Source organism: Ictidomys tridecemlineatus, chromosome 3 (genome assembly GCF_052094955.1).
Source record: "Ictidomys tridecemlineatus isolate mIctTri1 chromosome 3, mIctTri1.hap1, whole genome shotgun sequence".
NCBI classification, from domain to species: Eukaryota; Metazoa; Chordata; class Mammalia; order Rodentia; family Sciuridae; genus Ictidomys; species Ictidomys tridecemlineatus.
Genome location: NC_135479.1, coordinates 34,867,757 through 34,892,834, shown reverse-complemented (window position 1 = coordinate 34,892,834; position 25,078 = coordinate 34,867,757). Strand labels below are relative to the sequence as shown.

At 34.4% G+C, this 25,078-nt stretch overlaps 1 protein-coding gene across 9 annotated transcripts in view; it reads left to right on the top strand.

Annotated features, from left to right (window-relative positions):
- The window catches only part of Bcas3 (BCAS3 microtubule associated cell migration factor), a 573,169-nt gene that overhangs the window by 18,091 nt on the left and 530,000 nt on the right, over positions 1-25,078 (top strand). For all 9 annotated transcript variants that reach the window (XM_005321544.5, XM_078042365.1, XM_040269079.2 and 6 more), the window contains one exon: positions 2,021-2,127. In XM_005321544.5, the coding sequence (XP_005321601.2) occupies positions 2,021-2,127 (107 nt within the window). The remainder of the gene's footprint in view (positions 1-2,020; positions 2,128-25,078) is intronic.

Sequence of the window (25,078 nt, the reverse complement as noted above, 5' to 3'; positions counted from 1 at the left end):
TTTGGTATTGTGAATTTAAGTATGAATGACTCCACTTTGGTGTTAAGTCAAAGCTGTTGGGGGCTAGAGAAGGAGCTTAGTCCAAAACAGTGACACTCTATAACTTTCATTTAATAATACCTATCTCATATTATATACTCTTATCAACTTTCTTTCTTGGGAAATATATTTTTTTTGCTTTGTGGAGATTAGAATGTGTTAGAGAACTTTCTTTTTAAAAATTTTATTTTATTTTTTATTTTTTTTTGCAGTACTGGGGATTGAACCCAGGTCTTTGTCCTTCACAGGCAGCACTCTCCTGATGAGCCACTTAACAATTGTTTTTAAATTTTGAGACTAGATCTTCCTTAGTTGCCAAGGCAGCTCTTGAACTTTCAATCCTCCCATCTTGACCTTCTAAGTATTTGGGATTACTGTGATACCCCTCTGCCCTGATTTTAAGGTTTAATCTTATGTTCTTGGTGAATCATTGTGGGTGCTCTTCTTATAAACTGGGATTTGCCTTTTCATTCTTTTGATGACAGTGGCTTATGATTAAAAGAAATTCTTCATTTTAATGTAATAAGGAATGGAGCAGTAGGATTTGCTAGTCTTTTATAATAAAATTTTTTTCCTCTCAAAAAACCCATCCTTAACACTGGGATCCTGAAAATATTATCCTCCAGAGTTTTGTTACTTTTACCTTTGTCATTTATATCTAAAATCCCCTGGTTCTGAATTGTATAAAAATTTAAAAGTAGGGGGCATTGAAACAATTTCAATGCTCTTAAAAGTATCTTGTAGAGACAGGAATTGAAGATATAGGAAAGGGATGATTAGAAAAAGTCTCTTGAGAAGGTGGGAGAAGATGGGATTCAAAGCTCAATGGATGGATTTACTTTAGACCAAAAGAAAGACAACTGTAATTGCTTGGAATGAGAAGAAAATAGTTCAGGTATAAATAGGTCTTTGGCAACATGAGATTTCCAGTTTGTGTAGTGAAAGACTTTATCTGTGGAATGATAATGGTTCAGTCTCCCAACTAGCTGGAATTACAGGCATGTACTACTATGCTAGGTGGGGTTTTATTATTTTTTTTTTAAATTAGCAATGGTCACTACAGGGCAGGCCTGGTGTGCAAGTCTATAATCATAGGGAGTCTGGAGCCTAAGGTAGGAGAACCCCAAGTTCAAGGTCAGCCTGGGCAATTTAGGGAGACTCTGTCCCCAAAGTAAACAAGACTGGGGATACAGTTCAATAGAAAAGGGTTTGTATAGCTTACGTGAGGCCCTGGGTTCAATACCCAGTACTGAAATAGGAAAAAAACAACAAAAAACAACAACAACCTTCTGGTTTCCCAATTTTAACTCCTTGTTCATTGTTTTCTTTTTTTTTTTTTTTTTGAATTTATTTTTTTAATTTTTTTTTTTTAATATTTAGTTTTTAGTTTTCAGCGGACACAACATCTTTGTTTGTATGTGGTGCTGAGGATCGAACCCAGGCCGCACGCATGCCAGGGGAGCGCGCTATCGCTTGAGCCACATCCCCAGCCCCATTGTTTTCTTTAAAAAAAATTTTTTTTGTAGCTGTAAATGGACAGAATGCCTTTATTTATTTATTTTTTCCTGTGGTGCTGAGGATCGAACTGAGTACCTCACACATGCTAGGCAAGTATTGAGCTATAGCCCCAACCCTTGTTCATTGTTTTTTAAATTGTGCCTTCTGACTGGTCATGATGGAGGCCTGTAATCCCAGCAACTCTGGAGGCTGAAGTAGGAGGATCATAAATTTGAGGTCTGCCTCAACAATTTAGCAAGGCCTAAGCAACTTAGTGAGAACCTGTCTCAAAATAAAAAATGAATGTAGCTCAGTTGTAAAGCACCTCTGGATTCAATCCTCAGTGTATAAATAAATAAATAATGTACTCTATTTACTTCTGCTTGCTCTTGAATTAGAAAATTTAAATAATTGTCACATTAATAACATTACGTTGTTTTCTAGATTTATATTGTTTAATTGTGTTTTCTTAATTCTGCTACAGATACATCAAGAAATCTGGAATTTCATGAAATACATAGCACTGGGAATGAGCCACCACTGCTGGTTATGATTGGCTACAGTGATGGAATGCAGGTCTGGAGCATCCCTGTAAGTATGCAGTTGGTTGAATTCCCAAAACAAAACATCACAGCATGTTAGCTTATATGGAGGTAATTTTATACTTTTATTAAGGTCTCATCCATTTATTTTACAAGCAGTTCCCAAGACATTGTCATTTGTACAATGTAATATAAGGAATTAGGAATGAGGGGTAAGTGGCATATCAAAGATACTCTAAATGGTTAATAGAGTGCAAATCATGATTCATGCAAGATCTCATTTTTCTTCTTGGTACCTTATAAGGAAGGAGTTATTATTATTTATTATTTGTCCTGCTATACTCAAGAGTAAACTGAGGCTTGTGGAAATTTTTTTTTCTTCTTTTTCTTTTTTGCAGTGCTGGGGATTAAACCCAGGGCCTCAAGCATGCAAGTCTAATGCTTTTCAACTGTCTCAATTTTTATTTGAGACAATCTTACCAAGTTGATAAGACTAAAAGTTGCTAAGACTAGCATCAAATTTTTGATCCTTCTGCCTCAGTCTCCCAAGTAGCTGGAATTACAGGCATGTATTACCATGCTAGGTGGGGTTTTATTATTTTTTAAAAATTAGCAATCATTAAAAGTATATTTATTGGGGCTGGGGATGTGGCTAAAGCGGTGGCGCGCTTGCCTGGCATGCGCAGGGTGCTGGGTTCGATCCTCAGCACCACATAAAAATAAAATAAAGATGTTGTGTCCACCGAAAACTAAAAAATAAATATTAAAAAATTCTCTCTCTCTCTCTCTCTGAAAAAAAAAAGTATATTAATACTGGGGACAGTGCTGTATGCCTGTAATCCCAGCATCTCAGGAGGCTGAGGCAGGAGGATCACATGTTTGAAGCCAGCTTTGGCAAGTTAGTGAGGCTTTAGGTAACTTAGCAAGACCCTGTCTCAAAATTTAAAAAAGTGAAAAAGGGCTGGGTGTGTTTCTCAGTGGTTAGACACCCTTGGAGTCAACTGAACCCAAAGGTACCTTGTTATCAAAAAAAAGGACTGGGGTTGTAGCTCAGTGGTATAGCACTTGCTTCACATGTGTGAGGCACTGGGTTCAATCCTCAGCACCACATAAAAATAAATAAATAAAATACAGATATTGTGTCCATCTACAACCCTTTTTAATGTTTTGTTTAGGAAAAGGGTCTGTCTGAGTTGCTTAGGGCTTTGCTAAGTTGCTGAGGCTGACATTCAGCTCGCAATCCTCCTGCCTCAGCCTCCTGAGCTGCTGGAATTATAGGCATGTGCCACCGCGCCTGGCCCTTTATTCTTATCAATAGTTGTCATATGGTTTAGAGTTTTTTTTTTTTTTTTTTTTTTAAAAGATTGGCTTTATTTTGTGAAGGCACAGAATCCTCCTCCTCCTTCTCCTCCAGCTGAGGATCTTAAACATGTTATGCAAGTGCTCTACTGCTGAGCTTTACCCCCTTCCCCTCTTTTACTATTAGTTGTTTTGCAAGGCCCTGCAATGTTTTTTTGGTAATTTAAGTATGCCAAAGGTGTAGACAGGGTCTGGGATTGTGGCTCAGTGGCAGAGCGCTTGCCTCACACATCACTGGATTTTATCCTCAGCACCACATAAAAATAAGTAAATAAGATAAAGGTATTCTGTCCATCTACAACTAAAAAAAATTTAAAAATTTTTTAGTTGTTTATGGATCATTATTATTATTATTATTATTTTATTTATATGTGATGCTGAGAATCAAACCCAGTGCCTTACTCGTGCTAGGCAAGCACACTACCACTGCCCTAAAAATATATTTAAAAGATGCAGACAAAAGACTCAGACTTTTTTTTTTTTTTTTTAAACTTACCAATACTTCTTGGTCATGATTAGAGGAAAGGATTTTGTAAAGGAGGTGTTTATTTATTAATAGAGATTTCATTTGCTCCATATTCTGTTTGTTGACAGAGTTGAAGACAAAAAGGAAGCTATAGTTTAACCAGTAGTTTGGGCCTTGTGTGATTAAGGGTGTTGACTGGATTGAGCACATTCTTTTGGTGGGACTCAGGTTGCTTTAACTGCCTACTTGTTTGGTTGTAATTACAGGTGTTACTTTTAATAGTTTTAAAATTAACTTGTATTTATTTCTGAACAATTTAAAGTTCTTCATTGCTCCTTATGCTAAGATTGTGTTTTGAGGGGCTTGAATAATCTTTTCTTGATGGAATTTTCTTTTGACTAGTTTTATACTATTATAGTAGTATATTCTTTAAGTACTGTTTCATGAATTAGGAGGCAAATAAGCTTATCCTGGGAAAATAAGCTTATTCTGGTGTATTGATTGAGCTCTCAGTATAGAGATTTATATACATATTATCCCAGCTGATGTATACTACCAGGTAGAAATTACCTTCTTTCGTAGGTGGTAAGTTCACAGTGCTTGTAAAAGTTGGAACTAGAAGTTAAAGATTAGCTGAGTTCAAATTCAAAGCCTAAACCTAAAAGCTATGATTCATTACTTCCCAAATGTGATAGCAGAAGTCAGGTAGTTTAGTTTTTGTTTTAATTTGTAAAATACCTTTAAATATTCATAATTAGCTTTTTTCCCCCCGCCTTCTTAATTATCTTTTGTAGACTTTGGTGACTGTTAACCATTGCTTTATCTACACTTACCACCAGTCAGTCACTTTTTCTAATCATTTGCTGGATATTGGGGAGTTTCACATTGGTCAACCTAGAAAAAGTTCCTCTTGTGACTCTTTGCCCATGCTAAATCGTACATGCTGCTTTTCAGTAAGTGTGGGAAAGCTGGAAGTCAAAACCTGTTTAAACCATAGTAGTTTTTGCTTCTAATGTGTGTAAAGGGCTCGCATTGGTTGATGTTAATTTAATTTTTTTTTGGCATGCTAGGGATTGAACCCAGGCGTCATGGATGCTAGGCAGGTGCTCACACTGAACTAAATCCACAGCAACTGTTTGTTGGTTTAATACAACTGTGAGCTTTCAATTAAGAGAATAAACATACTCTGGTAAAAATTTATTTTATTATTATTATTATTTCCTTAATGGGAATTAAACCCTAAGGTGCTTTAGCATTAAGTGACATTCCCCAGCCCTTATAGTTTTTTGTTTTGAGATAGGGTCTTGCTAAGTTGTCCAGGTTGGCATTGAACTTGTGAACCTCCTGCCTTGGCTTATGGAGTAGTTGGATTTATAGGCCTCTGCCATCATGCTTAGCTCTTCTCTCAATTTTAGACATTGATTTATATTGATTAACTTGGTCCCATGATCTATGAAGATTTAAATCCATGTATTTGTTCATTTATACAGCACAGGTTTGGGATATATAGTTAAAGCACAATAGATGTGGTCTTTGTGGTCGTGGAGCTAGTAGGACAGAGAAATTTAAATAGGAACAAATTAATTTACAGCTTAAATTGAAATATGAAGAGAATTATGAGACTAGATAAGGAAGTGGCATGAACTCAAGAATAAGATTCAGTCAGGGTTGGATTAAAACAACAAATACTAGTCAGAAGCTCTGAGGTGGAAAAAATCTTTATACTGAAACATTGATTTATATTTTTTAAATTTCTTATTTTTAAGAATATGAAATAAATATCTTTATGATCATGTAATTTGGAAAGATTAATATAAGTAAGGCTCTTGTTATGTTTGCCAAATTGCATTCTTGCAAAGCCATGTCATTTATGTTTACCCTATTTACTTATTAATTCATTCACTTAGTAAAGATTTATTGATTGCTCATCACATGTCAGACTGTTGAAGGTTCTGGGAAAACAACACTGAGCAAAACAAAGCCATTCTTGTGGAATTTCCACTGTAGGTAGGTGGTTTGTGTTGCTCTGGGTTCTTATTTTATGTAGGATGGTCTTGGACAGGCTCTCAAATATCCAGTCCAACAGAGGTACAGAAGAAGAAATATCCATATGGGTATCTGAAGGAGGAGCTTTCAAAACCAGGTTGAACATTGTAGTGGGACTATACTTCAGATATTCAAGAATAACGAGGAAGCTGTTTAGGTGGAGCTGTGTGGGCAAGGTGAAGAGTAGAGAGAGATGTCCAAGGGCTGACATAGTGGTGGGCTGAGGCTTTCTTACCACTGTAAAGACTTCTAAAATTTTGAACACAGAGCAAAATTGAAATAATTTTGTCATGAAAACATGAAAACCCATTACCTAGGTTGCATTCTTTATTAGATTTTATTATGCTTGCTTTATCTCATATTTATCTTAGTGTATTTAAAGTAAATGCAAACATTGGCATGCTTGCTCCTAACTACCTTTGCATGTGTATCATTAATTAGAGTTCATTATTTGGTTAGTGTTTATTAAGTAAAATTTATACTAAATTAACAAAAATTTTATTTTGGCTTTGTGGGGATTGTACCCAGAGCTTTACCCATGCTAAGCAAGTGCTGTGTCACTGAGCTGCAAACACACAACGCAAATATACAAATCTTTTTTTTTGCTTTTTAATTATTGTTTTATTTATTTATTTTTGAACAGGGGATTTAAACTTGGAGCACTTTACTTCTGAGGTACATTCCTAGTCCTTTTTTTATTTCTTTTGAGACAGGGTCTCAGTAAGTTACTGAGGCTAGCCTTGAATTTACTGTCCTCTGGCTTCAGCCTCCAAATCACTGTGTTTGCGAGTGTGCACCACCATGCCCAGCCAAATGCATAAGTCTTAACTGTAAATTTTCTGAGGGTTTTTTTTTATTGTCCTGTGTATTGAACCCAGGGATGCTTTGCCACCAAGTCACCTCCCCATGTCCCCTCTCCCCTACATGTTTTTTTTTTTTTTTTTTTTTGACATAGAGTCCTGTTTAATTGTCCAGTCTGGCATACAACTTGTGATTCTCCTGCTTCAAGTCTTCCTGATTGCTGGGATTATGGTCATGCATCATTGCATCCAGCTCTTGGGATTCTTTTATTCTTTTTAAATAATCCATATTTCATATTAAATCATGCAACTGTATTCATTGCAGCATGTGGAAGATGGAAGTTGTGTGAAACAGTGTATTTTAGTTACAAAAGTTAGCATTTTTGTTTTCTTTGCTTATACTTCAAATTGACACTAGGTGTCACTAACACATTGATCTAAGAAAAGTTGCAGCTCTTCTAGAAAGGAAATATTTGCCCTAAAGCGTTTAGTGTAGCTTTCACACGCTGAAAGCTTTAGAACAAACATACCAGGGCATATTTGAGGTAAATACCAATTAGAATATTATTTATTAGAAGTTTAGTGCCAATAGACCTTGCCATGTTAAGGAAGCAATTTTTATATGCTTCATTTGGGAATAATATAAACTTAGTGATTTGAGTACACTGGTAAGCATAGAATGTTTGGACCACAATCAAAATGTTGCTTTTGTTGAGAACAGGGACTTATTTTGGTTCCATTCTCTTACTGGAAAAGTAGTAGTAGATGGCTTGTTAATTATCTGCAGTGGAAATACTAGGTGTTACGGAGTGAAAAAAAAAAAAAGAAGAAATGAAGAGAATATTGATTTAACTTCTGGAGTACACCCATATTAGTAGACAGATATATTTTCCCTGTGTATATTTCTAATATATAATTTAGAGAAGTCTTACATCTGAAATTTAATTTTCCATTGAGTTCTAATAATGTAATAGTGGCATTATATGACTTTAGTTGATTTGATATAGGCAGTGGATACTATGTGAGTTCAAAATTTATTCTAATGAGACTCCTTGTTGGTTTTGATCTTTTTGACATTTTTTTACCCTAAAACAATATATTATTTGGATACAGGCTGAATTATGAGTCTGTGGAAGGTAATTTTTTAATTTTTTGTTCAGTTTTATTGACCATCTGTATATTAAAGTGTGCATATTGTAAGCATATAGATTGAATTCATATATATATATATATATATATATATATATATATATATAAAATCTTTCAGCTGTCACCTGATTTAAGATACAGAATGCTTCTCTCACCTGAGAAGAATCCCTCATCACTTCTCTGTCAACACTGTCCTCTTTGTACCCCCAAGTAACCACTATTCTAATTTCTGTCACCAGAGATAATTTTTTTTTCTATTGTACTTGATTAAAAAAAGTGATTATAGATAAGACAGTATGTTTTCTTTTGTCTGACTTGTCTCTTAACATTGTGATGGTGGGATTTTTTTCCATGTTTTACGAGTAGTACTTATTTGTTCTTTTTCTGTATACTATCTTATGAAAATGAATGCAGAATGTTTCATAAAATTCTTTACATGACTGGAAGACATTTTGTTTCCAGTTTTATAGTATAAAAATTGAATAAAGCTTCTGTTGAATATTCTTTAGGATTTTCTTCTTCTAAGCTCTTCCTCTTCCTTTTTTGCTTGGTATTAGAGATTGAACCCAGGGGCACTTTACCACTAAGCTATATCCCTACCCCTTTGTAGTTTTTGAGTCAGGGCCTGGCTAAATTGGCTGAGGCTGGCCTCAAACTGATCCTCCTGCCTCAGCCTTTTGAGTCACTGGGATTATAGGAGTGAGCCACTGCACTCAGAAATTGAATATTTTTGTATGGTGTTTTTAGAGACATATGTCATTCATTTCTTTTGGGTATTGACCTAGTATTCAACTTGCCATGTAATGGGGTAGGTATATGTTTAACTTTAGTAGACACTTATAAACTGTTTTTCAGAGTGGTTTTTAACAACTTTGTATTCCTATCACAGTGCATAAAAGTTCTAATTGCTCCACATTCTCATCAGTAGTTATTATTTTCAGTTTTTAAAAAATTTTTAGCCATTTTGGTGTTGGTATCTTATTATGGGGCTTTAAAAATGATTTTTGTTTTGCAGTAATTTCAAATTTTATAATTATTACAAGGAATTCCTATTATCCTTTATGCAGATTCACCAGATATAGATGTTTTGTTCCACTTGCTTTTATCATTCTCTCAAGATTGTGTGTGTGTGTGTGTTGCTAGGAATTGAATCCAGGGTTTTTGTGCATGCTAGGCAAGTACTTTATCACAGAGCTATACCTCAGTCCTGTGCATATTTCTTTTCTGAACCGTTTGTAAGTTGAAGAAATTATGTCCCCTTTTCACAAATAATAACCATAACACTAAAACCGGGACATTTAATTTGATATAATAATAGTATGGAATCCACTATCCACATTCAAATTTTATCATTATTCAACTAGTTTCCTTTACAGTTATTGTGATACTTTCACAATGTTGACTTTCTTTTTTATTTTTCGTCCCAGGGGTTGAACGGAGGGGTTCTTAACCACTGAGCCACATCCCCAGCCTTTTAAAAATTTATTTATTTATTTTTAAAATTTATTTTGAGACAGGGTCTTGCTAAATTGCTAGGGCTCTGCTAAATTGCTAAGAATTTCTTTGAACGTGCAAACCTTCTGAGTGGTACAGGTATGTACCACTGAGCCTGGCCATAATGTTTTTTGACGGAAGGAATCTAGTTCAGATAATTCAGTCGTGTGTGTGTGTGTGTGTGTGTGTGTGTGTGTGTGTGTTACTATGGGATTTACCAGGGATGCTCTACTGAGTTATATCCCCAGCCCTTTTAATTTTTATTTTAAGACAGGTTTTTGCTAGGTTGCCAGGCTGGCCTGCAACTTGAGATTCTCCTGTTTCAGCCTCAAAAGTTGTTGGAATTACAGATGTGTGGCACTGCTCCGAGCCAGATAAGTTAGTCTTTGTTGTTGTTAGTACTCTTTGTATCTTTCTTTACTCTAAGGTCATAAAAATTATCCTGTTTTTGTTTAGAGTTTTTTTTTTTTTTTAACCTTTAGGTTAAAGATCAATTTAAAATAATTTCCCCCCTCATGGTTCTAGGGATTGAAACCAGGGCCCCTGTGCATGCTAGCAAGGGCTCTACCACTAGGCTACATCCCCAGCCTTTTAAAATTTGAGAAAAGGTTTTGCTAAATTGCCCTTGAATTTATGATCCTTCTGCCTCAGTCTGGGATTAGAGGTGTGCATCACTGAGCCCATCTGAAAGGGGTTAATATTTTACACAGGGAATTGTCTGAAAAAATAAGGCATAAAGTATGCAAATGAAAGTCATTTATGTTTGTGATTCAACATTGCCACTATTAATGTTTTTGACTAGATGATTCTATTGTGTGGAAGGGTCTTGTACATTGAAGGGTATGTTAGCAGCATCAGTAGCCTCTATGTGCTAAATAAAAGATATAGCCCACAAGTGTGATAATCAAAATTGTCTCCAGACATTGCCATGTGTCCCCTGGTTGTTACCTCCCTAGGATGAGCAGTATTGCTGTATTGAAAAATATGATGGAAACTGCTGACTCAGATATCTGTATTGGGATCTAGATAAACATAAAATTTAATGGGAAAATTACTTATGGGTAGATAAGAAAATCAGGAATTGACTATGTATAGGGGTATATGTACATCAGTAAGAAATGTTTTAATGTAGAATTGAAGTATCTATTATTTCTATATATTAAAGTGAAAGTTTTTCTATTATAAACCCATCTTTTGCTCAATATATCTTTCAAATTAATTGTCAATAATCATTTGGCTTATTCTGATAAAAAAGGAGTATTAAGAAATGCCATTTTGGGCTGGGGATGTGGCTCAAACGGTAGCGTGCTCGCCTGGCATGGGTGCGGCCCGGGTTTGATCCTCAGCACCACATACCAACAAAGATGTTGTGTCCGCCGAGAACTAAAAAATAAATATTAAAAAAAATTCTCTATCTCTCCTCTCTCACTCTCTCTTTAAAAAAAATGCCATTTTTAAAAAGTTTTATAGTTATATATAGTGGTTGGTTTCATCTTGACATGCACGGATGAGGTGCTTTTTAGTTTATACAATATTTCATTATATGCAATACTACAATTTAGTTAACATTTAAAAAAAATTTTTTTATTTGTAGTTGGACACAGTATCTTTATTTATTATTTATGTGGTACTGAGGATTGAACCCAGTGCCTCACATGTGCGAGGCAGGCTCTGTACCCCTGACCTACAGTCCCAGCCCACTTATGATCAAAAACTAGAATTCACATCTATTTCATTTATTTATTTTTATACTTTCATTTCATTTATTTATTTCTGTGTGGTGCTGAGGATTGAACCCAGTGCCTTACACATGCTAGGCAAGTGCTTTGCCATTGAGCCACAACCACAGCCCCTTATTTATGATCATTATCTTTTTAAAAAGAAAAATATAGCTGGATGCGGTGGTGCACACCTGTAATCCATGGCTTGGGAGGCTGAGACAGGAGAATCATGAGATCAATCCCAGTCTCAGCAACAGCAAGGCGCTAAGCAATCCAGTGAGACCCTGTCTCTAAATAAAATATGAATTAGGGCTGGGGATGGAGCTCAGTGGTCAAGTGCCCCTGAGTTCAATCCCTAGGACCAAAACAACAACAACAACAACAAAAGAATGATATAAGCAGGGCATGGTGGCCTGTGCCTATAATCCCATGGGAATCTGAGACAGGAGGATCTTAACTTCCAGGCCAGTCTGGACAACATAGACCCTGTCTCAAAAAGCAAACAAACAAAACAAAAAAAATGTCCAAATAAAATGTATACATTTGATGATTTTTTTTCCTTGTGTGTGTATATGTGTGTTAATGTAAGAATGTGTGCCTGTATGTATATTCATACAAGTAAATGAAACCACCACTGGGAAGAAAGCATAAGGACATTATTTATATTCATGGAGTTTCCCAGTGAGTATTCCTTCTCTGTGCCCCCCAGGTTAAGATAATCACTATTCTCTCCACAGATTAGTTTGCATGTGTTAAACTTTAAATTGATGCACACAGCGGGTAATCTTTTGTGTCTGACTTCTTTTGGTCAGTGTCTATTTTAGATTCATCTACTCAAGACATAATAAAATGATGGATTAAAGGCAATCCATTTTGTATGTGTGAGTGATTATGAAATGTTTATGACAGCTGCTAGGCCAACACTCTTTATAATGGTGTTACATTGACTTCTGAACACCTTTAAGTCTGCCTCCAGGCATGTGTGTCAGTGTAGTCTGAGTTGTGTTACATTAACATCTACCCAAAGTTAGATCTTTTGACTACAGAAGTGTTAGTTGCAAATGAGAGATACCATTAGAGCAGCTTCAAAGAAATGGAATGATATTTGGATTGGTGCGTGCTGGCTGGGGTTTTGAAGTGTAATGTCTAAATCAGCGTCCCATAACTGAAGGAATGTGTGAGTTCCAAATGCTTTTCTTTGATCTTCCCTTAGAAAATCAGACTGAAGGAGAAGGTCAAAGTCTCCTTAAGATACTTGTATGTGTGCAAAAATTTGGAAGTATGAAAACAGGATCACAAGTTCCATTCATTATTTGTGTTCTGTGGTTTTCATATTGTTCTTGAAATTCACTTCAGGTTTTTTATTTTGTATTTAGTGTCAAGACCAAAATACAGACTGCTTTATAAGTTTCCTTTATGTGGTTAGAAAGTATCTGTCCTATAAGTTGTTAGTCCTCACAAATATGCATTTCAGGTGGTTTTTTTGGGTTCACTTTTTTTTTTCTTCCTTAATGGTATACATAGTAGGTTACAGAGATGCTTGACACTCTGACATTAATTGAATCATTTGTGGTCAGGAAGTCAAAAATAAAACAAAAATCTTATTCTCCTCTTCCCCCTGAATTTCAGAGCTTTCTAAAGGACTGCTCTTTACCACTAGGAAGAATTCTTCCGGGCTGGGGATGTGGCTCAAGCGGTAGCGCGCTCCCCTGGCATGCGTGCAGCCCGGGTTCGATCCTCAGCACCACATACCGGCAAAGATGTTGTGTCCGCCAAGAACTAAAAAAATAAATATTAAAAATTCTCTCTCTCTCTCTCCTCTCTCACTCTCTCTTAAAAAAAATATTAAAAAAAAAATTCTTCCAACAGTGCTCTCTTAAGTTTTTGAAAGTGTTGCATTAAAGCTGTAACACATAAAACACTGATAGTGACATGTTAGAGAAAAAAAAAAACTGCCTAAGAATTACTTTGAATACAGTATATCAGTAGGAAATTCTGAGGCATTTTGAGGCAGTTTTTTTTTTTTTTTGTTTGTTTCCTATATGAAAATACGGTTATCTCTCATGGGGGATTGGTTTTAAGACCTTCCCTACTCCACAAGTCCTAAAATCTGTTATGAAATTAAAAATACTGGGGACTGAATTAGAGCAAATTATATTACATGCTTGCATAATAATGTAGAATAAATCCTAATATTATGTATAATTTAAAGGAACTAATAAAAATAAATGAAAATAAAATGTAGTATTCTCCTATAACCTACAGATATCATCATATACTTTATCATATCTAGATTATTTATAATACCTAATACAATGAAAATGCTTTGTAAATAGTTAATATACTTATTGTTTATGGAATAATGATAGGAAAAAAGACCACATCTGTAGTACATTTGTAATTCTTTTTCCAGAATATTTTTGATATCCAGCTGAGAATGAAGAGATGTGGAACTGTATATCATCAAATAGTTCTTCCAGGATGATTCGGGGAGAGACCGTCAGTTCCTAATATAGTTTTCTTTGAGTTATAATGGCCACTTAGGTAGCTGGGTAAAGTCTCTTTATTGCTTCTTACCTGAGTTCCTTAGTATAAGATGGTACCTGCCATGACTTACCCCATTCCTCTTTACATTTTCTGCATTTCTCCCACTATTAAGAAGAAAATAATTGTTACTTTTTAAGTTGGAAACAGTAATGCAACAATCTTTTTAAGCAGCATTGTTCAGGTATTGTTTCTGTATTGTAAAATAGTTAGAAAATTGATAATGATGTGTTGTATATTGGAAAAGGTTGCTGAGGTCCTTTTATTGTTTTAGGAACTGAATTCTTTATAAGACCTTGTTATCTTTCCTTCCTCTCATTTTTATTTTTCTTTCATCTTTCCCCCCTTTTGTTGTTATTAGGAAAGATTAACTTCACTTTTTAAAATTTTGAAGTTTTCAGGAATATTTTCTGTATGTATTTAAATTAGTAGTCTTTATTGTTTTTTGAGTAGTTTTAGGTTTACGGAAAAATTAAGGTGAAAGTAGAGTCCCTGCATATCCCTGCAGCAAACCCACTTCTTCTTGCATTTGTATGATACATTTGTTACAATAGAGTCAATATTGATATGTTATTAACTAAAACCCTTAGATTATCTTTTTTCCCCTAATAAAACCTTTTTAGTTATGTTATTTTTTAAAAACATTTTTTTAGTTGTAGATGGACACAATATCTTTGTTTTTTATTTATTTAGTTTTAATGTGGTGCTGAGGATTGAACCTAGTGCCTCATGTACGCGAGGCAAGTGCTCAACCACTGATCTACAACCCTAGCCCGATTGTGTTATTTTTTAAGTTTAAAACTAATGACACAATCTTCATTTTCAAGAACTTCTGTTGTGTCTCTGTGGTTAGTATATATGAAATAATGAGAAAACATTGATAATTGCATTTGTATTATTTAAATAGGCAGGTATATTTTTAGATCAGTGGTGGTAAAGAAAACATTTAAAAACGTTTTAGAAACCAGATGTGGTGCATACCTGTAATCCCTGTAGCTCAGGAAGCTGAGGCAGGATAATCGCATATTTGAGGCCAGCTTCAGCAATTTAGCAAGGCCCAAGCAACTTAGTGAGACCCTGTCTCAAATTAAACAATAAAAAGGGCTGGGGATATAACTCAGTAACAGAGTGCCCCTGGGTTCAATCCCCAGTACCAAAAGCAAAACAAACAAAAAATTCAAACTTTTCTTTTTTTGTGGGGGGAGGGAGGTACTGGGGATTGAACCTAGGGGTGTTCTACCACAGATCTACATCTCTAGCCCTTTTAAAAAATTTATTTCATTATAAGACAGGGTTTGCTAAGTTGCCAACTTGACTTTGAACTTGTAGTCCTCCTGCCTCAGCTCCTGGGTAATTGTGATTACAGGCATATATCACCATTCCTAGCAACTGTTAGAATTACTGTTGTTGTTGATGTGGGGATATTTGTAATGATGATCTGGTGTATTGTATGCCACACACAATGATTTAGGAAAGAAGAATAAAACTTCAGTATCTCAGATGTTGGTTGCCTTTTCTTTCCAATGCTTCCCCATGTAAATTTAGAGTCATTACTTATCCAGGGGACTTTGACATGAATGTTATTTTTGACTGAAAGGTAAAATATGCTTAAAATAAACCTGAAGAACTATTTATTTTCCTGTGGTTTTCTTTGGGGGCCCCATTTAAAAAAATCAGATTATTTCTCTTTATTGTTGAGTTTTAAGAGTTCTTTGTATAATATACTTTCAAATATATATATATATATATATATTTTTTTTTTGATTTTTAATTAGTTGTTGATAGACCTTTATTTATTTATTTATTTATTTATTTATTTATTTATTTTTATGTGGTGCTGAGAATCGAATCCACTGCCTAGTACATGCTAGGCAAGCGCTCTGTCACTGAGCCACAACCCTAGCCCCTTTTTGTATATTTTGAATAACAGATTTCATCAGATGTATCTTTTGCAAATATTTTATCTTAATCTATGGTTTGTCTTTTTTTTCCCCCTTTAATTTCCTCCCCCCTCAATTTTTTGCTGTGCTGGACATGCTAGGCAAGCACTCTACCTCTGAACTACATCCCCAGCCCTATTTTGTATTTTATTTAGAGACAGGGTCTCATTGAGTTGCTTAGCACCTCACTTTTTGCTGAGGCTGCCTTGCAACTTTCGATTCTCCTGCCTCAGCCTCCTGAGCTGCTGAGATTACAGGTGTGCGACACCATGCCCGGCTTTGACATTTTTGTCTTTTGTAGTGCAAAAGTTTTTAATTTCAATCAATCTTAAATCAATTTCAATCCTACTCTTATCAGTATGGTTGTTTTTTTTTTTTTGCCATGTTTTCTAGGAGGTTTTTGGTTTTTCTGTTTTAAATTTATACATTTTGAGGACTTTTTTGTGAAGGGCGTGTGATCTGTGTCTGCATTCATTTTTATTGTATGTGGATGTCCAGTTCTTCTAGCATCATTTGTTGAAAAGACAATCTTTACTCTATTGTATTTGTGTGTGTGTGTGTGTGTGTGTGTGTGTGTGTGTGTGTGTGTGTTGGAGTACTGGGGATTGAACTCGGGTGCTGTATCACTGAGCTACATCCCTAGCCTGTTTTCTTTAATTTTATTTTGAGATAGGGCCTCATTAGGTTGCCAAGGGTACCTCAGATTTGAAGTACTCTTGCCTCACCCTCCTGAGTCTCTGGGATTACTCTGTGCATCTCTGTGCTCAGGAGCCTGTAGTTTTTTTGTTGAAGATCAGTTGACTGCATGAGAGTTTATTTGTGGGCTCTCTGTTCCATTGATCTGTTTCTCTCTTTTTTTTTCACCAATAACATACTGCAGTGATCAGCTTTATACTATTTCTTAAGGTTGGGTAGTGTCAGTCCTCTGATGTTCCTCTCTTTCTATATTGAGTTGGCTGTTCTGGGTCTTTTACCTCTCTGTGTGAACCTCACTTGTATTATTATTAATATTATTTATTGTGGTACTGGGGACTGAACCCAGGAGTGTTTTTACCTCTGAGCTACAATTTCAGCTAATTATATTTTTTATTTTGAGTCAGGGTCTTGCTAAATTGCCAAGGTCACCTCCCAAGAGGCTGGGATTTCGGGTATGTTCCAGTGCACCTGACTCCATGTAAACTTTATTTATTTATTTATTTTTGTTACTGGGAATTGAACCTAGAAGCTTTCATCCTCAGTTGTTTTTTTATTTTTTATTTCAGGACAGGGTCTTCCTAAATTACTGAGATTAACCTTGAATTTTCGATCTTCCTACCTCAGCCTCCCCAGTTGCTGGGATTACAGGCATGTGCCATCAAGCCCAGTTGACATATAAACTTTAGAATAGTGTGTCAGTATCCAAAAGATGACCTGCTTGGGTTTTGATTTGAATTGTGCTGAATTTGTAGATCAAGTTAGAAATGGTATCCTAACAATATTGAGTCCATGTATGAACATGGAATCTCTCTTCATTTATTTAGCTTTTAATTTATTTAAATTTTTTTTTCTTTCTTAAATCTGAGGTGGAATCTTGCTGTTTTTCCAAAACTGGTCTTAATTGTGAACTCAAGTGATTCTTCCACTTATCCTCCTACGTATTTGGTATTATAGACATGTGCCACTATGCCTGGTTTATTTTGTTATTTGGTTCCCTTTTTTTTTACTACATTTGATATTAATCAAAAATCCAGAAAGTGATGCTGTGTTTTTTGCTTTGATATGTTTTGTCAGTTTTGTAGTTTTCCTCATATAGATCTTATATATGTTTTATTAGATTTGTACTTAAATTTCATTTGGGGATGCTAATATGTTAAGTAATGTATTTTTAATTTCTCATATTATTTGTTCATTCCATTTTTTGAAATTAATCATTGTTTGCATCTTAACCTTGTACCCTGCAACCTTGCTGTAGTTTCTGGAATTTTTCATTGATTTTTTTTGGATTTTATACATTAATGATTATGTCACCTGTGAACTAAGACAGTTTTCTTTTCCACAGTTTTGTGTACATTTTACAGGGTGAGTATCCCTCATTTAAAATGCCCATCAATGGATGTATTTTTGATTTTGAATTTTTTTGGATTTGGGGAAATTTGCATATACATAATAAAATGTCTTGAGGGGTGGCACCTATAACTAAACACAGAATTCATTTATGTTTCATACACACATAGACTGAAGGTGCTCTCAGGTAATATTTAAAATAATTTTCTGTATGAACAAATTTTGTGTACATTGAATCATCAGCCTGATGTCATTTTGAAACTCAGAAATTTTCAGATTTTAGAGCTTTCTGGATTTTTAAATTAAAGATTATATATATTTAAAATTTTTTAGATATAAGATATATAAATGATTTAAAACCATGTATATGGTGTTAAAAATTTGTATGTGTTTTAATTAAATTGAGGAAGTTCTGTTCTATTTTTAGTTTACTGAGGAATTTTTTTTTATTCATGAATGTATTTGGATTTTGTTACATGCTTTTTTTTTTTTGCATTGTTAATCTGAACATATGATTTTTCCTCTTCAACTTGTTAATGTGGTTGTATTGTATTCGGTGATTTTCTTTCTTTCTTTCTTTCTTTTTTTTTTTTGAATGTAGAACCAGCTTTGCATAGCTGGCATCAATCTCACTCGTTCATGGTGTATCATTTTTATAATAATACATTGTTGGATTTTATTTGCTACTCCTTTGTTGAGAACTATGTTCATGAGAGTCTGTAGTTTTCTTTTAATGAATGTCTTTTTTGTGGCTTTGGTATTAGGGTAATGGAGGCCTCATAAATGATTAGAAGTATCCTTGCTGACTTTTTTTTCTGGGAGAGATTTTAGAGAATTGTTTCCTTAAATATTTTTTGTAGAACTCACCAGTGAACTATCTGGGTCTGCTGCTTTCTGTTTGGGAAGTTATTGTCTGTTTCTTCTTGTGTGAGTTTAGCAGATTGTCTTTTAAGGAATTAATCCATTTCATCTAGGTTATCAAATGTGGGTGTAAATTTGTTCATTATTCTTTTCCCATTCTCGGGATCTGTAGTGATCTTTTCTTCTTTAATTTCTGTTATTAGTAATTGGTGTTGTCTTTCTCTTTCATTCTTAAACTGGCTAGAGTCTTAATGATTTTTATTGATTTTTTTCAGAGAATCAACTTTTGATTTCATTGATTTTTCTCTTGATTTCCTATTTTCAATTTTATTGATTTCTGTTCTAATTCCTGTTTATTTGCTTCTGTTTACTTTGAGTTCAGTTTGCTTTTTATTTCCTCATTTCATAAGGTAGAAACGTAGATTTAAAAATTTTGGTTATTTCTTCTTTTTGAAATGTATGTAATTAGTACTATAGATTTCCTTGTATTCACTTATTCTTGCAGTGTATCTGACAAATTTTGATTAAGTTGATTTCTTTTCTTGTTTTTTTTTTTTTTGGGTGATAGGAATTGAACCTAGGAGTGCTTAACTACTGAGTCCATATTCAGCATTTTATATTTTATTTAGAGACAGAGTCTCACTGAATTGCCAGGGCCTTGCTAAGTTGTTGAGGCTGTCTTTGAACTCATGATCCTCCTGCCTCAGCCTCCTGAGCTGCTGTGATTACAGGCATGTGCCACTGTGCCTGGCAAGTTGAATTTTTAATTAAGATATTTTAAGACTTCTCTGGAGCTTTCTTCTTCAACCTACCTGTTTATTTACAATTGTGTTGTTTAAACTCTCAAGTATTTGTTATTTTCCAGCTATTGCCCTGTTATTGATTTGTAGTTTAATTCCACTGTGATATGAACATAGGTATTGTATGATTTCTGTTCTTTTTTTAAAATAGTTTTTTTAGTTGTCAGTGGACTTTATTTCATTTTTTTATATGTGGTGCTGAGAATCGAACCCAGTACCTCACACAGGCTAGGCAAGTACTCTACCACTAAGCCACAACCCTAGCATATGATTTCTGTTTTTTTAAGTTTGTTTAGGTGTGTTTTTGTCCAGAAGATGAACAACTGCATTAACAAAATTTAGAGATGTGTTGCCATAACCCAATCATTGTGACTTAGCTTGAGAGGAGGATTGATTACTATTATATTTGGAATTTGAATAGGTACAGAGAACTCTACCTTCTTCCAGAGCTGCTGAACTGTATCCTTGAATCTCATTCATATCATGTACTCTCCTATCTACTGGGTAGATAGGGTCTTTCTGGCAAAAGTCATCTGCCATCTGCCTTATAGAAGTTCATTGTGATAGATTGTTTGTTTATATATTTAGTTTGAGGTAGTAGTACATATCCAGGGGAGACGCTTTATGTTTTTCATTCACCATGCATAATAGATTTTAATGTGTTAATTTTATATATACACCAGAATGGTTGAAACTAACTTTATGCTAGGATGTGGGGCAGATAGAACCCTTATACATTGTTAGTGGAAGTATATATTGGTATAATCACTTTGGAAAACAGTTTTATTAAGATCTACAAAATCTGTACTTATGTTACCCTAGATCCTTACATAGAAGCAAATATACTACTATCTACTCCAAAAATACTGTTCACCGAAAACCATCTGCTAGAATATTTATAGTAATATTTTGGCGATGTTATTTTCAGAATGGTAAATAAGGATTCTTACATATAACTATAAAATGGACAAGTGGCCTAGATCTTATTTAACTTATTCATTAATTAGTAAATGAAGTGGGAAATTGTTACAAGTAATTAAAAGGAGAAGGTGAAAAATAAATGTAGGCAACCATAGGCACATTAAAATGAACTTGCTGATAAATACAAACCTCCTTAATATCCTGTTGGCACTAAAATATACTGGTTGGACTGGGAACATAGTTCAGCATTGGATATTTACCCAGCAAACCCAGTGTTAGATCATGTACTTTTCCTAGCTGAGTTTGATTCCCAGCATCACCCAAAACAAACAAACAAACAAAACAAAACAAAATTAAACAAAGCAAAACAGAACAAAACAAACCCCCAAACCCTACTGCTTTAAATCATGTTTTCTGGGGCTGGGGATGTGGCTCAAGCGGTAGCAGGCTTGTCTGGCATGCGTGTGGCCCGAGTTCGATCCTCAGCACCACATACCAACAAAGATGTTGTGTCCGCCAATAACTAAAATAAATAAATAAATATTTAAAAAAATCATGTTTTCTGCAGGGGGAATTTAATTGTATTTTCAATTGACAAAATTAATTTTCATTTCTGTATTCAAGAATTAATTTTATTTCTATCAGTTTTCTGTAAGTCAGAGTATCTTAAGGCAGCCCACTCAAAGAAAAGATGAGGATCCCTGTGGTACCAGAAAAACTCACTGGGCTGAAGAACTATTGGAAATCTATTGAAAGAACACAGGGTAATCTTTTTCCTATTTCAAAATCTTTTACAATTTTTCTTGGCATATTAAGAGCCTCAAAGTAGAAACAACCCAGAGATCTAACAACAGTAGAGTGGATGAAATTATAGTAATTTTATACAATGGAATTCTATATAGCAACAGAAAACAAAAACCAGAAAACTACAATCACATGCAACAACTAATTAATTTCTTAAGCATAGTAATGTGCAAAAGAAGCCACTGCAAGAGTATATACTGTGTGATCTCATTTGCACTATGTTCAACAAGTAAAACTTATGTAAAGTACTAGAAGTCAGGCTTGTGGTTAGTTATCCTTAAAATGGGATTATGACTGGGAAGGGATGTACTAGGACCTTTTGAGTTTCCCTAATGTGCATTAATATTGTCCATTCATTAAGCTGTACATATAACTCATTTTGAACTTTTGTTGTTGTTGTTGTTGGGGGGCTTTGGGAATTGAAACCAGAGGTGTTATACCACTGAGCTATATCCCCAACCGTTTTAAAATTTATTTTATTTTTTTGGTACTGGGGATTGAACCCAGGAGTGCTTAACCATTGAGCATATCCCCATCCCTTTTTTATTTTTTGAGACAGGGTCTTGCTAAATAGCTTACGGTCATCCTCAGTTGCTGAGTTTGTGTTAGAGCTTGAAACTCTTCTGTCTCAGCTCTGGAGTCTCTTGGATTATAGGAGTGCACACAGGGTCTGGGTGATTTGTACATTTTTAAGTGTTTATTATCTTTCAGTAATGTTTGCTAAAAATAATTTGCTGACCATAGTCCTCCATTTTACCAGTGTAGGGGATGATGGGGGTGTGAATATATACTGTTGTCCTAATTCCATGGTGTTGTAAATTATTATTTTTATTATCCTTGGTATTTGATTGAATTTTCCATTTGGCAGCCAGTTAAACATCAGGATTTAAGAAACAAGTTTGGTTCTGAGGGATGGGTGACCTTTGTTTGCTTTCAGACTTCAGTATGAGCACTTACAGCTCTCCCAGCACTTTTATAACCTTTTCTGTATGTGTATTATTGTCTCCGCTGTTGTAATTTCCTTTTACGTTAGATTGAGTTGTGATCACGATTCTGAGCTTGTATTCCCCCACCCCTTTTTCAGTTTGGTATGTAATTTGCATATTTTCACCATGCGAAAGCTATTTTCTATGGTTGGAAAAGATTTTTTTCCTACAGTGTGAACAAATCATTCTTTGTTCTCGTTATTGTGCCTCCAAGCTGGTACGTCCGGTTTATGCCCCAAACAACAAAAGTCTGTCATCAGAAATTAAAATACCAGTAAGAACAAAGGCAGAGACCATGAGGAGCACTTAGGGAGGTTTCCTCCCTGTTTGCTCCTCTCCCCACGTTACCACAGATGCCAAGAAGCTGGAACACTGCTCAGTACACTCCTTCCTTGTAGTTCTGCTCTTGTATTTATTGTTAACATTGGTTTAAAAGTGAACTTACAGCTCTATGTGATTCTTTTCAGGACTTATAAAATCCTCATCCATGAGATTCTTGCCATTTTCAATGAGCTTTTTTTAAGAAACCTTAAAGTCATGTTTGACAGCCTTTTTAGAAAATGTTTTGACACTTGTTTATTTGAAAGCAAAATTACCAGTGAACATGCTGTGTAAAATTATTAGAGGCAATTTAGAATGGTAGCTAAAGCAGAGTTTGTAAGGATGTATATGTCCTCCGTGTGCCCTTTCCAAAATGTGCACATCCTGTCTTTGGTAGCACGAGATTTATTCTGAAATGATATTTTAAAATACATTTTTCACATATTATTCAGAGAATTCTCTTCTGGGAAAATTTATATTTGTGCCTCATAGGATAGTTTAGAACTAAGCTTCTAATTTCAGTATGTTGTATAATCATGGTTTTATTATATTAACAAATATCTATAAATGTGACACAATGCTTCCTCCCCTCCTCCCTTTTCCTGTTATACTCAAACAAAGATTGTAGGACCTTAATTTAGAGGTAATGAAACATGGACAATGAATGTGGGGATGCATTTTATAATCCATCTTAATGTTGTTTTTCTTCTCACCTGTTGCTGTTTGTATAAAGAGGGATTTAGAATAGGGCTTTTAGGCTTTTAGATTTGTTTTGAAAGTTGTTTTGCTGTAGAACATAGTGTGTTCCAATTTCAAAAATTTTTTTGTGCCAGAGTAAGTTTGTATTAAATTCAGTGGTACAAAAGTTATGAATATGCCAAGACTGATTTTAAATTATTTTTATTATATTTGAGTATAGATGCTCACTTAAATATGATTATACTTTCTTAACATTAGGTTTTGTTTGAACTAAAAGCTAAATGCCAGACCTGTGGCACATGGAAATAATAGTACAGAACAGTCAATGTTACGTTAGAATATTGTAATTCCTTATAGGTATAAAACTTGTGAGAAGTGTTTTTCATTATTCTTAAATTACAATTTAAATGTAAGTTATACAGTATTATTTTAAAAGGTGTTTTTCATGTTTCTTCCTAATAGAAATAGTATGTATATTGGAGAAGACTGTTACTTATTTCTTTCCCTACAAACATTTTATTTTCAAAATATAAATGATTTGTTGCCATTCTTTTCATTCTTTGTCTATTGTTAAAATTTCAACAGTGACACATGTGGAAGTAGGCAAAACTCATCTGTAATATAATCAGAGTACATTATGCTTCACCATTTAGTGTATGTACGCTTAAAAATTAGATTATAACTTTAGGTTTCAGAGAATATGCATTTACTGCATTGGGTGGAAAATGGAATGAAGGTGTTTTCTGTATTTTTTATTCTGTTCAATATGCATAAAATGTAGACTTAAGAACTATAGTAGATGCTGGCAGTGGTTTTCTTTTCTTTTTATGAAAATGAAAGGTCACAAAGGATTCATGAAGAAGCTATGTTCTAGATTACTATACTATGTTGATTGCATTTATGTGTTTGGTGATAGGTGGTGCTGTTGCTGCACAGTTGATCCTACCAATCCTCACATTTTCTGTATCCAAAGTACTATAGAAGGATTTGTTGTTGTGGCAATAAATATTTATAGGCAGCAAAACTATTTATAGTTTGTAGTTCTTAAATTCATGTAGAAAAGGTGGAAATGTAAAAAAGTATTTATGTCTAAAAGGTACCTCTACAGGTATACAGTTTAATACTGGAAGTCTTATAATCCTCTTATAATATATATATTTTTAATATTTTTTTTCTAGTACTGGGGATAGAAGAGAGGGCCTTACACATGCTAGGCAAGCACTCTACCACTAAGCTTCATTCTCAGCCCTTTATTTTAGCAGAGTTTTGCTAAGTTGCTGAAATTGGCCTTGAACTTGGAATCCTCTTGCATCAGTCCCCCGAGTAGCTGGGATTATAGACATGTACTACTGTGCCTGACTCTATTTTTTTTTGTTTTTGTTTTTTGGTACCAGAGATTGAACTCAGGGTCTCTTAACCACTGAGCCACATTCCCAGGTGTTTTTATATTTTATTTAGAGACAGGGTCTCACTAAATTGCTTAGGGCCTCACTTCTATTTTTGATATTTTAAACTAGTTGTTGGGCAGTCCTATTAAAAATATCAATAGTGTATTTTGATGGATTTGTGTCTTCATTACATTTATTATAAATTCTTGGTTATGTAGAACTAGTTTTATAATTCATGCCATTTTCTTTGATATTACATATTCCATTAAACACTAAACAATTATGAAAATATATTGAAGAGAAGTACATTATCACAGTAAGTCTGGAAAGTAGTTCTTCACTAATGCTAATTTAATCTGCTCAACTTGTCAGTCTGCAGTCGAAAAGCTGTACCTCTTTACCCTTGAATTAATGGAATGTTGTACTTTATATATCTGAGGAATAAATCTGATATCTCTCAATATGGATATTTGTATGGCGATTGGTTTTTGTGTACAATAAAAACAATGACAAGTTGGTTTATATGACTCTTTTTTCATAGCATATTGAAATTAAAAGTATCTTGGAGATATTTTCAGCAGCTTTTCATTCTTATTTTTTTAATTGCAAAAGAATATAGGCTTATAGAATTAAATAATTTACTCATAGTAACAGAAAG